This window comes from Rhea americana, unplaced genomic scaffold, assembly GCF_003343005.1.
Source record: "Rhea americana isolate MKP2758 unplaced genomic scaffold, rheAme1 scaffold_0, whole genome shotgun sequence".
Lineage (NCBI taxonomy): Eukaryota > Metazoa > Chordata > Aves > Rheiformes > Rheidae > Rhea > Rhea americana.
Window position 1 is genome coordinate 1,263,442 of NW_028185037.1, and position 13,247 is coordinate 1,276,688.

The following is a 13,247-nucleotide window of genomic DNA, read 5'->3' on the forward strand; positions in this document are numbered from 1 at the left end:
GAACACGTTTGATTATAGTCTCAAGCAACTTCRGGAAATACTACTTGAGCCCATGCTACAGTGATCTCCCAGCTCACTTTAGTTTTCAGTAATACTACTCATCTGATTTGGAACAGCGCTGTGCCAAAAATAAAGGACATGACTTGTAGTTAGGAACTCTTCTTCCAGTTAACCTGCCAAAATATTGTCTTCAAGGTAGACTGATCATGAAATATTTGTAATGATTAAGTCTAAAGAATTTAAAGCCCCCAAAAATTTGTCATCTTCTCAATACAGCAACATGAAGTAGTAGTGAGGCGCTATGTGAAAGAAGCATGGMATGATGCTCCCAAGGAACATTGGTATTACCTTAAATATTTACAGAATAAAACCTATTCCAGTAAGATGTTCTCTGGCAACACAGAACAATGTATCCCAGCAGTGTACTAGCATAAAATCAAGATTTTTAATGACAGAATTGTTAATACAAAGTGAAGCACCTGCAATCATACTTCCATATGTTAATTGTTACACTGCATGATAGATATGCTACCTGGAAGCAAATATGCAAAAAGCTACTTTGTGATGTGACACACTGTATCTGACCTGAAGTTCCCCATATCTAGTATTCAGATGATTTAACTACTGAAATCCAAAACACATGTTAATCATTATGTAWGAAAAACCTGGTTCTTTCAGTAGTGGATATTCCATACTTTGGAACCCTTCAATTACGCATCTCTATTAGTCTACAAAGTATTTTCTATGCTTGAGGTAGTACATGTGTAAGTGCTTTAATCATTATAAAAAATAGTAGCTAAGATTGCTATTCTGCATGTCTACTAATAACTTGCAGTAGAAGAAACACCTAACACACTACAAAGAAATCCACTGTTAACAGTGAGGAGATTGCATGGTATGAGTGACTTTGAACGGAACCTCTAAAGGACATAGATGTAGAATACCACAGAATGRATTTTCAAGCTTAATTCTGCCAAGTGCTGGGCATTCTGACCCCTCTCCAGAAAGCACTTAAATATGATTCCTCTCATTCATGCAAATAGGCTAAGTGAAGCCAAGGTACAAAACCGTAGTCTTGCCTCTTTTATGGCACAGAGGAAACAGGATGAGAACAGAGAGACCTTAAACCCTAGAGTCAGTATAGAGAAAATAAATGAGTCCACTTCCAAAAAAATCCCCTGTAAGCAGTGGAACAGGGGCATAATGCTGAATTCTGGTCAGCAGCCTCCTATTACCAGCTTTTCAAGCAGAAATTTTAGACCTTGCTCAGTTCTGTTCTCTGTCACTCCATTACTAGCAGTAGCACAGCTTCCCAGGCACATTGCCTACTCATTCCCTTCCTGTATGTGAATGGCAGCAGTCTCAAGTGTAAGCACATATATATGCACACACATTTGTGTGCGTGTGTGTGTCCCTCTGAAAACAAAGCTCTCAAAAACAAAGCATTTGGTTTATACTTCATTGGACATCTGAAATGAGAAGGGATCACTTAATTTCAAGTCAGATTCTACTGATAGCTCATTGGAAATATTCTGTGTATAAAAGATTGTATTCCTGAGCAAACAGGGACCTGCTTACACTAGTCAGCTTCCTGTTTTCTTTGTGATGATCCAGTAGTCTGTAATTTATCCTCTGCCATGCATTGCTTTAGAAATACTGAGCCAAGTTAAGATGTCCCTTGATGCTACATTTTGGATAGAACATCTACTTGCTTCAAACTGCAGATGCCCTCAAGTATGTTCTCTTAAGAGCACTGTATGAAACCTTGAAACTAGTGGTTTCATATTAAGAGTTTTAAGTGCAACTTTTCATATTCTTTTACAAAATACACAAAAATTAAAGAGGCCATGGTTTCAGAAAAGAAACTGATTTTCAATGAACTAGAAATTTTTGATTTGGTACAACAAACCAGAGTTTAAGAACAAAGTTCAATAGTTTCTTACTTTAAAGAAAGGGATTCTTTACAGAGATTGGATAATTTTCARTTCATCTGTGCTTCAAAAAAGAACAGTTCAAGAATCATTAATAGCAACATGCTGTACAGTACAGGAAACAACACCCTCTCCCATCTGACAAAATGAGATTTTTCCCACACCCCAACTAACAGCAGTTTTAATCCTGTCGRGAACAAAATTATATGGCAATATCATACTATTTTCAGGTTAAAAACTACTGGCCATGGAACCCTTTCTGATCCTTTTTTTCCCTCCCCTCCCCAAATTCACTCAACTGATGCTCTTAGAATTTCAAGTGAATTGCTACAGGTAAGAACTAACATTAAAATATGCAACATTATTTTTTAAAACAAAACTCCAATTTGAAGTCTTTTCCCTTAACCTTTTCCAATACAGTAATGCATTAATCTTTCAGTATCAGTCTGAAAAACAGAAATTTTGTACTTCAGCAGTACACATGATTCACCAGAAGCAAACTCATGGGTACAAACAACTGGAAAAGTCTTGCAGCTTTTAACACTGCAATCTTGACCACAGACCTACTCAATTCATTTAAAGGCAAAACAATTTGATTAACAACATCAGGAAGGCTGCTTAAAACCATGCACTCTCAAGTCATCTGCACTCATCCAAAGCCTTWCTTCACAGGCTAATTCCATGGCTAGGGAACTATTAACAAAGCACTTTCCAGAGAGATACAATTGAGTTACAAAAACAATACTAGTTGTATTTCTATAAAGTTTGAAATGTTTTTAATATGTACATTCTTTCTTAGTAAATATTAAAGTAGTGCTTTTATCTTGCACTTTCCCTTTAGATTTCTAAAAGGAGATCAGAAATACAGTTTTCATCCCCCTCCAAACCAATGCACAGGTTAACTTTGTAACAAACAAATAGGAATTCTGTACACCTCTCCCTCCCCACAATGAAGTAAAAATATGCCATGACTGTCCAATTACACATCATCACAACAAGTTTAAATTACGCATACAAATTATTTGAGAGTATTAAAAAAACCCAATATATTGGATCTATGAAACCATTCCATGCACTGAACAACAACAAAAAGATTTTAATTGTAGGTTTCTTTAAATGGTGTTTTCTCTTTCTATCCAAGTACCAAAGTCTGGATTCAGTGTATCATTAAGACTAACCACTGCTTTAGTCATAGAAACATGACAATACATAGATAACCAAGTTTCTGTTTATAGACAATATGCAATATAGTTACTACCTCTTTAATGAATGTCAAATAAAGCAAGTCTAGCTTTCTAAGACATTGAAGCTGCACGTTAAAAAAACAAACAAACAAGAAGAGGTGCTCCTAAATAGGTAACAACATTTTGAAAGAAAGGCTATGCATTTATATGCTGCTGCCTAGGAGTAAGTTATTAGCAGGTTTCCTATGTTGTTAGCTAATTTTTATTCAGAATGACAAGCTATTCAAGAGTTACAGCTTACTAACCAACTACTATAATCAATTTTATCTTCAGAAGGAAAAAAAAAAGAAAGACTTATGTAGTGAAAGCTCTTGAGGGCAGTCCTTGATACTTAAGATCTTCATGATTTTTTCACAGAAGAGACTTTAGCACAATACACAGATAGGAAACAGATTTTGGACATACATTACAAACCTGAATGCAAAGGGTATTTGTTTTACCTTTACAAAGAAAAAGATAAGTAAATAAAATGAAAGTATTATTTACAGGCAGAGGACTCTACTTGATTCTGTAATACTTGATTTTTGTTTTTTGTGTTTGTGTTTAATACTCCTTGAAAACTGTACTTCAGTTCTAAATTTAATTTACATAAATCCTGACAGGTTTCAGTCTTAGGCATTAATGCCAAGTAAATAAATCAATATTGTCAATATGCTCAGTTTATTTTAACAAGTTGATTTAGAATGTCACTGAATTAAACAAAACTTCTGAACACATAAGCATATTCCTGAAATACAGGGGTTAATCCCCGTGCAAGTTAGTATCCATTTATTAGGAAAGCTCTCCATAGGCAAGGTGCCTTTTCAGTACAATTAAACCCAGCTTGTTTCATTAACTGTTCTTGCCTTGCAATACAGTTGAACTGCAGTCAAGTACAATAAGACAGTAAAAATTTTTGATCTACAGTACCATGTGTTACAGCTGTTACCAATTCTGTTTGTGCCACAAAACCAAAAGCCAATCATTAAAAGTCATTGCTGCTCTTTAACAGAATTCAACAGATGATGTTAATTATCATCCTTACCAAATAATTTTTCGTAAAGGCTATTTACAATGTACATGCCTGAGCATGCACCATATAGATATAAATGCACCTGCCAGTTTGGTAGCATGTAATTACACAGTGCCTGAAAATGACAACACATCTTAACACACCATTTTAATCAACAGTTTCAAGTGGGAAATATTCTTTATTTTACAACTGCTATACTTGCATGAATGTTTATTTTCTTTATAAAAACACTAACTCCTGTCCAGAAGTCGAGACACATTCTATATACTACAGGTTAAGGCAGTTAAAAAATAAAAAATTAAAAATYAAAAAGTGTTCTTGATAACGGGTCTAGACAATGTCAATTAAAGCTGTTTGAAGCCACTCCAATTCTCCAACAAGTTTTTTGAAATCCCATAKAATTTGTGAATGAAAACAGTTTATCTTGCTTCTTTCAGACTTTTAGTAATAGAGAACAGAACAGAATTGGGTGTAGTAAATTAATAAACATTAAGGGAAGGGAACATTTTATTTAAATTCATTCCATGAGTTTAAAAGTTAAAGGGGTACAGTTTTAGATGGGAGTCTGAATCAACCAAGATTTGTAAGGAATGAAGCAGAAAAAACTAATTTTATGCACATTACTGCATTCTTAAAAATATATTGTTATTTTCAACAATTCAAGTAAGGTAATAGACATTATCAAAAATAACTTCATGAACCATACTCAAGTTTCAAATCACATTCTCAAACTTTTAACCCAAAGCAGTTTTATTGTGTTAACTTCATATAATAAACCATGAAGGTTTGACTGTACAAATGGTTAACGATTTGCACTTGTGATTCCAGCCAGCACACTTGCTAACCAACTTACTATAAAGATATGGCAGATTATGTATTTAATCAAAGCACTTTGATTTAGGCATGAAACAAATTCAAATGGTAGACATTCTGTGCTTCTAATGCATCACTCAGAAGAGAGGCAAGAAACACTCATTTTACAGACAATTATTTTACAGAAAACCCTTAAAATTAGTTGTTTATCTGCAGCTGTAGATGACAGTATAATCTGTTGTAAACAGGGCACTGTGTTGTAAAACCAGTTTTCAATTAACATCTCCATAAGTTGGAAAAACCACTCTTCAGAATGTCTTTCAAATGTAGCATGTTCTGTTTTTCTATATCATAAAGTTACTTTCCTTTGATTCCTTTTTAAAGATGTTTGTGTTCACAGCAGTTCTGTTTTTAAAAATTGGTTGAAATTTATATAAAATTCTGTACATGTTCACAAATTATTGCATAAACAGCATAATCTTCACGACAGTATTCAGCAACATGTCCATCTTAGGAAATTCACGTTTCCCTTCTTGCTTTTTTCTTCTTTTTAACTTGTTTAGGGGATTCCCAGCTTTCTTCAGACTTTGCTAAAAAGGTTAAACAAACAAAACRTAACTACAGCATTATGACTGAGAAAGTTTATGTAGAACTGAATTATAAAATACTGAAGAGCACATCCCATATTATTATGATATTTCCAAATAGCTTCAACAAGCATGATKTTTAAAAGGAGAGTGCTTTTTACCTTCTCACCCCAAACAAGATAATTTAAAATGCAGCTAAAAGAAAAGTTTGTTTGCTGATACTAAACTACTTTTTTTACACCACAAATTCAAGAAGTGAGACACAAAGGAGGTCATTAATTTTCTTACTTAGTGAAAATTTACAGTAAGGTCATTATTATTTTTCTGACTAACTTGCAAATCCATACATGTAAACAATGCATCTTAATTGTTCATCTTTATCAGATTACACCATTTTTAATCAGTAAATATAAGTGGCCCTTATGTCAGAAGATTAATTTTTAAAATCAGGAATTAGGTAAAGATGTGGTTATACGGAAGCCAGAATCAAATAAAGCACTATGTTATTTTATTAAAACAGATTATCATTTTTGGTAGCCAGCATGATTTAAGGTATAAAATGCATGCTGAAAATAAAAGATGATATTCTTCTTGGTGAGGCATGATTAGTCAATAACCTTCACATTTTAGAATCAGAATGAATGCAGAAATTTGAGACAATGACTTGAAAAATTATATTGTTTCAGTTTAACTTCTTCAGAACCAAGAAGCCATTTAGTGTAGTTGACTGAGGTTAGTATTACAAAATCATCTTGTTTCTTCTACTGTTACTAAAAACGAAAGTTTGTTTGCTAATTTCAAACTACTTTTTTAGTTTAGTATTTTAGTACTTAGCCATGGATTTTTAATGAAATATTAGTATTCAAAAGTCTAAATTCAAAGTCTAATTCAAACTAAACTTCAGCAGTATGTGTGCGCAGTGGTGTGATTAGTTTTGTTATTTGTTTTTAAAGCTTTCATACTCTGACATCCCTTATACTGTCTTACTGTAGTGTTAGATGAGTATTATGGTACAATATCTTTGCCGAGTGCAACAAAGGACATGTTTGAGACATCTGGGCAYAGCCTAACTTTAAAAAGCAACAAACCTTCAGTAGTTCAGCTTGAGGTACATGCTGTTAAGCTACAGGAGAAGGAAAAAGAACCCAACACCAACACCCAAAGCCTTGCTACTTAGCACATGTTTTTCTCCATGACTACTACATTTGATAAAGCAGAGTGTGCATGTGGGGGGGGGGGGAGAGAGATGATAATGAACTAAGTTGAGAAGCAAACACCAGTATGTTGAAAATTCAATTGCTCATTCTTTTCCAAATTTCTGATTGTTAAACATCTTGTCAACTAGTATGTTAGCACCCATCTGTTCCACCGAATACTTGCAAACAGGCCTTCAAAATCATGTTGGCAGAACTACTTAGTCACAGCATGGAATTCCAGTCCTGAGGGCAAAGAGTATGTCCRAGGATCTGGTGAGGACTGCACAAGGCCAATAGACATCTCCAGTCATTCAAGCATATTAAGACATTTTTCCTCACAGTGAAATGATATTTGTTAAAATACTTCTACCAAAGTTAAAATATAGCAAGATATATAAACAAAATACATAAATACTTGACATCCAGATCACATGGTTAAAGTAGATGTAATCAGAATGCTTATGGGAGAAAACTACACCCTGAATTAGGATGAATGAATTGTACTGAGATACTTACTCTGTGGAGGAGGCACACTGTTTTGCTTAATATTGGGACTAGAAACATCTGTCTCTTGCAGCATCTGTGGCACTTGGGAAGTGATCTTGTCAGAATCACTTTCTGATACAATTACAGATGGCTCAATAGAAACAGCAAGCGAAGGAGCCTCCTCAGGCTATTAAAAAAAAAGAAAATTCAGAACTTTAAAGTTACAGTAGTAAAACATTCTTATCAGTGTCATTTCTGGCAATATACTTGGCAGATGCTACAAATATGGCACTGAAAAATTAAGCCAGTGTTAAAATCCTTTAAAATTTTAATCAAAGCTGTAAGACTATGACTGCCATCTAGTGCCAAAAAATTTAGTTGTATACAACCAAAGATAAACCAAACAAGTTAACCTACATTAAAATACATGGTGTGTAGAGAAAGGGAGAACAATTTAAAACCGCTTAAGACTCTGAAACAATTCTATTACACATATACAGAATAAATGCAAGACACAGTGACACGCTGTACACATTTTTGTTCAAGGCAAATGGGTCCAAATATACCAACTTTTATAGCATACAGAAAGTGTTTGTAGTTATTTCTATCAACTGGCAGAAATATGCCGCTGTGCTTATATTACARTAACTTTAGACAGCTGCAAAAGCAGTCAATCTTTTTCAATGAAAACTACTATAGGATGAATTGCTATGTGAAAGATATTCTTAGTATTTCCTAATTATCTGTTCATTCTGAAGTTTTCCCCTGGAGAGAGAATCTGTAACTGTGGCTTACTATGTATCACTGGAATTTATGTGCAGTAAAACAAATTGGAATGTCAAAATCAATTGATATTACAATAAAAAAATCAGAGCAAAAAAGAATATAAAAGAGAGCCATGTGATTCCACAGCAAGTCACCTACTAGCAAAAGGCTTCAAGTAAGATTATACTAGGGAACAAGCCATCAGTTGAGCAAAACACCTCCCCCCCAAATTTAGTATTATTAAAAAATCATGGCTGTAGTTGTGTCACAACAACCAGAACCTGAAACTGTCAAAACAAAGCAGCGAAGCCCACATCTAGCCCCTAAGTTCTGCATAAAACTAAAATCTAGAATTTGTRTACATCAGTTAATACCATTTCCATCATAGTAATATGCAAGCATCTCACAAAACAGCTTAATTAGAACACACAAAAGACCAAAACCAGATATATCTATGATTTTACCATATCATACTGAGCACGAAGTTGAACAGCTTTAATAGCTTACAATAAAAAGAGTTCTTAAACCTTTTATGAAAAAGGTTTGTGCAATATACAACAACTGATTTTCTAAAACTAGAATTGAAACACATTTAACATCATAATGAAAAAAACAATAAACTTTTCATATCATCTACATGGAGAGAGCAAGCATGCATGCTGCAGGATTTCCAGCTTGGCCAATTCTATATTGCCTAACGGTTAGCAATCACCACCTACACAAAACCATTAATTATAGAAAGATTGATGTGTCCTTGCACAACTAGGAACTCTTTTGTAACTGATTCAGGTCACTGGCATCATTCAGAGTTTTGTTAATACTGAGTCACTGTCCAACTGCATATAAAGCAACTCAATTAAGATTAAACTGGTATGCAGCTGTTACAGGCGGACGAGAGAACATGTCTCAGCCTGAACATTAACGCATAGCAGTATTACTGCAAGGGAAGCTACACAGCTACATATAGCACTATTTGCACATCTTTCCAAATGAGGTATTTTTGTTTGACTTTTAGATGAAAGGAAATGGTTACGGACACTGAATGCTAAAAATGTGAAACTACACTTAGCTAAGATTGTGTGTTATACAACAACAAATTAGTTCAGAAATAAATCAAAACAAGCAACAAGATCAATTTGCTAATACGAGTAGTTACATGCATGATTCTACAGAGTTTTACTAATAAGTAGTTACTTGTGAAACTTATTACYAATGAATTATTTCTAGCACTAGCTCTCAATATAAAATCTGTGCATGCTGGTAAATGCCAAAGGTTTTCCCTAACATGTTCAGCCCAATGTAGAGGGGACAAAGAATTTGTGTGTGTGCGTGTGTGCATGTGCGTGTGTGCATGTGCGTGTGTGCATGTGCGTGTGTGCATGTGGCAGGAAGAGAGGGGGCCACAAAGGAGGAGGGAAGACTTTCTCTTTGGTGATCTCCAGTCTCTAGTAAAAAAAAATTCCATTTTAAGCCACCTGCATTTGAATTTTAATACCTTGTTATCTTAATTACTAAGCATTTGTTACATAAAAACACGAAACACTATTCTGACAGATGCTCTGTGATACCAAACTGCTGTCTCACTAATATTGCCTACTCTTTACAGAAAAGAAAACCAATACCACTAGAAAAACTCAGTATTTTTTTCCTACAGTGTAATTCCTGTAGAGTAATAGTACCTAAGGAACCTGCTGGCTGGAGAAAAGGTGAAAGAGAGCTCCTATTATCTAGATTATCTCTGAACTGTTAGCTAAAGCAAATAGTCAGTTTATGAATTGGTTCAGCAGAAGCTTTTATTTTTTCAATCATTAACATTAAGCACAGCTACTGAAATTCAAACTTAGACTACGCTTAGTAACAACATAAAAAGTTAGGTTAACACTTCATGTGTAACCCATGAAAAAATAAAATATAGTAAGATATTAGTCTTACTCTCAAAAGCTGTTAGTTCTTAGCTCCAGATCTCATAGTTTTAAAGTATTTATATTTATTATATTTATATTTGTATATATAATAAATATTAAAGTATTTATATATTCAGTCTAAAAAATATGTTGGCAATCATGAGAAGTTTAGAAATACTCCTTTTCAGAAAGGACATGCTTTTTTAAAAAAAATGCAGTGCAATTGATCTAATATCTAAAATTCAAGACCCTGATCACCTGCATATGCCTAAGCATGTAGTCTGAAGCATATCCTCATTATGACATTATCAAAGACAATGTTAGTGCTTCAATGAGCCTTTAAGGCTTCGAAACTCAAAATTACATAAACCCAGTTCTTTTTTATTCCTACCTTTGCTGGTTCACTAGTACTTATGGTCTTCAAAGAAAAAGCTATTTCCTGTTGTGGTTGAGCTTTTGAGGTATCCTCCTGAAATTCTTCTCCAGCTTCTCTATCCAGTTCTTCAGTGTCCTACAAAGAAATAAAAAATAGGAGCCCATATTTGTAAGAAAAAGTTCTGACTTTTCACCCTCCAGATCAGTTTTGATCCCATAATCTGTTTCAGTACGAAAAAAAATCTTAAAAAAATTACTAATACTAGGCTAATACAGTCAGCCTATGTTAACACTCAGAATTTATACAATATAGTACAAGAATACCTGTAAAGTCCAAAGAAAACCAGAAAGCAGTACTCTCCGTGCTATTCACTAACAAAAAATCCCCTTAATTATGAGACTGAATTGCACTTTACACTTACGTGAAACTGCAAGGGTGGGAAATTAAACAATTTACTCATTTTGTAGAATTCTGTAGAAGTATCATTAAGACATTTGATGTTTCCAGCTCTGTTCTTGGATATTAATAAAAATTCTAAATGCAACTTTAAACTAATGTCTGTATAGCTTTTTATCATATTAAGCTTTAACAAGTATTCTGCAACCCCATTAAGTCTTCAGTGATGCCTATAAACCTAAATTTTCTATTTGCAAACTGAAAAGATTTCCAAAGAACCTAAGAGTCTGAATCTTTAGGCTTTAATTACTCTCAACAGTAGGAAAATTTTCATTTACACCAGAAATTACACAGTAGATACATTAGTTTAAAGCACCAGAAGGACCCTGTGGTGGAACAGTAGATGGAACACAGATATCTAATTTTAAGCCAAAAGTTTCTTCTGCTTCTTTCATTATTCTCCCTAGAAGCCTGTGGAAATACAGTCAAAGTCCAAGTCTGTTGATTTCCAAGAGGAAAGACCATCTTACCTTTTATCTAGCTGTGATTGCAGTATCTACCATGTTTGTGACAGAAATTCAAGTCAACAAACATGAGAGCAAACACAAAAGTATAAAGAATGTGTAAGATGTTATTTATTTGAACATATTCAAATTTTCAGAGTATAAACATACAAGCTTTAAGTGAATTTTCAACTAGGCCTCACATGTTAGATGAATAACTTGCTGTAACAGAAGGACAACCTATTAGTGATGTATTGGCTCTTTTGTTCCTGTCAATGAACACCTCCAATTTTTTTCTAGAAGTTTAAAACAAAAATGCTCACTTTCATGTTTAGATTGATGTAAAAAAGGTAACTAAAAATCATAACCAAGGAAGACCCATGGGTAGAATGAATTAATATATTAATTTGGACAGTAGGAGTTATTTGAYACATACAGCTTAGAAGGTAGTTTATGAGCAATAAAAAATTAATTTCAGAATTCACTTACTCAGTTAAAGACCCATACAAGACCTCTGACGGATGGATATCAGAACAGATGAGTCAGTAAGTAGTTATCAGAATATGATAGATTTCAAAGATAAAAAGCAATTATATTGCGGTCCTAGTATCCTCTCTTCCTCTTTACCACAAAAGAAACACTTTTCACAAATTCATATTGACTTTACAGAGTCTCCCAGATTTAAAGCATGCTAATTACAAGACAAATTCAAAACAAGCATGTCTGAAATACAATGTTCCTCCCCCCTCGAATTTACCTAGTCAGATTCAACTGTTTTGTAAAAAATACACGTTATGAATGGCTGCCAACTATATAGAGAAAGCTTTTAGGGAAAAAAAAAAAAGCTTTTAATAATTTACACTCAAAATATATCCCTATTAGGAAAGTACTTGTTTTAATCTATTAAAGTGGGCTTCAATTTCAATTGAAGTGTCATCTGCTTTTGCAATATTTACAATAAATCTGTTTCTCTCAAAGTAATTCTTCAAAAGCTACTAACCATTTAAGTAACAYAGAAAACTCCAGAAACCCTCAGTTTGCAAACAACAGCTTGTTCAAATCTCATTTACATAAAATAGCTCTATCTACTGAATTAGGAGGCCTTGATATTTCAAGTTTCACATAAATCAAACTACAACAGTACTTCAGAAAACTACTTTATCCTAGTGGAATTGTTTGAGTTCTCCCTAAAAGACAACTTCAATTTTTCTCCTTCTCCTAGCCAGCTATACTAAGAAGGTTGTCTTTCAAAACACAAGAGGACTTCCCATGCACAGAAAAAAGTTGTTGCTAGTGATATTCTTATGCCACTGAATCCTGATTTGATAGAGCATAAATAATTCAGGATAAACACTTTCCTTGTATTTTGTGATTACCACGAAATCCATCCACATCCAATCACATTTTGTTCCCAAGTCAGATATGGAATCAACAGTAGACTAATCCAATACCATAAAGAAATTAAATTCCTATTTCCCAAAAATGATTTTGCATTAAGTCAATAATAAACAAAAATAAAGTCATCTTGTCAATTCCTCACAAACTGCTTTACAGACTGTCCAGATTTTACCTTTGCAGGAGAGTTAGCCTCTTCACCCTGCTTCTTCTTTTTCTTCTTCTTTTTCTTGGATTTCCCACTTGCAGAACTCTGAAGTGGGTCTGCTTTTTCTCTTTCATTATCTGAAGCCTTCATGTGGGAATATAAGGGATTTAACATTTAGAAGCACAATGAAACTATAGTCTAAAAATAATAGTTGTAAGGGATTTAATTGCATATTGAATCTAAGTGAATACAACTGACTCTGTTTAGTTCATTTTAGAAAGACTACATTCTTAACATGCTACCTGGAAACACAAAGGACTTAGGAATGAAAAGGGTAATGAAGCTAATGTCATGAAAAATACTATTTCCATACAGAAGAAAAACATTACTAGAAGATCAATTATAAAGAAGGACTGAAACCTTTCTTAGGACACAGCGATAAGGTAATACCTTATGTTAAGATGAGACAGTTAAGATTTGACATGGAGCTC

General features: G+C 33.8%; 1 protein-coding gene across 1 annotated transcript in view; it reads right to left on the minus strand.

Moving 5' to 3' along the window:
- Positions 1–2,372: 2,372 nt before the first annotated feature.
- The window catches only part of MTDH (metadherin), a 34,443-nt gene continuing 23,568 nt past the window's right edge, over positions 2,373–13,247 (minus strand). Inside the window, exons 10-13 of the mRNA XM_085302771.1 lie at positions 12,784–12,900; positions 10,330–10,449; positions 7,300–7,456; positions 2,373–5,590 (exon numbers count right to left, since the gene is read on the minus strand). Coding sequence (XP_085158897.1) covers positions 5,520–5,590; positions 7,300–7,456; positions 10,330–10,449; positions 12,784–12,900 — 465 coding nt within the window. The 3' untranslated portion in view covers positions 2,373–5,519. The remainder of the gene's footprint in view (positions 5,591–7,299; positions 7,457–10,329; positions 10,450–12,783; positions 12,901–13,247) is intronic.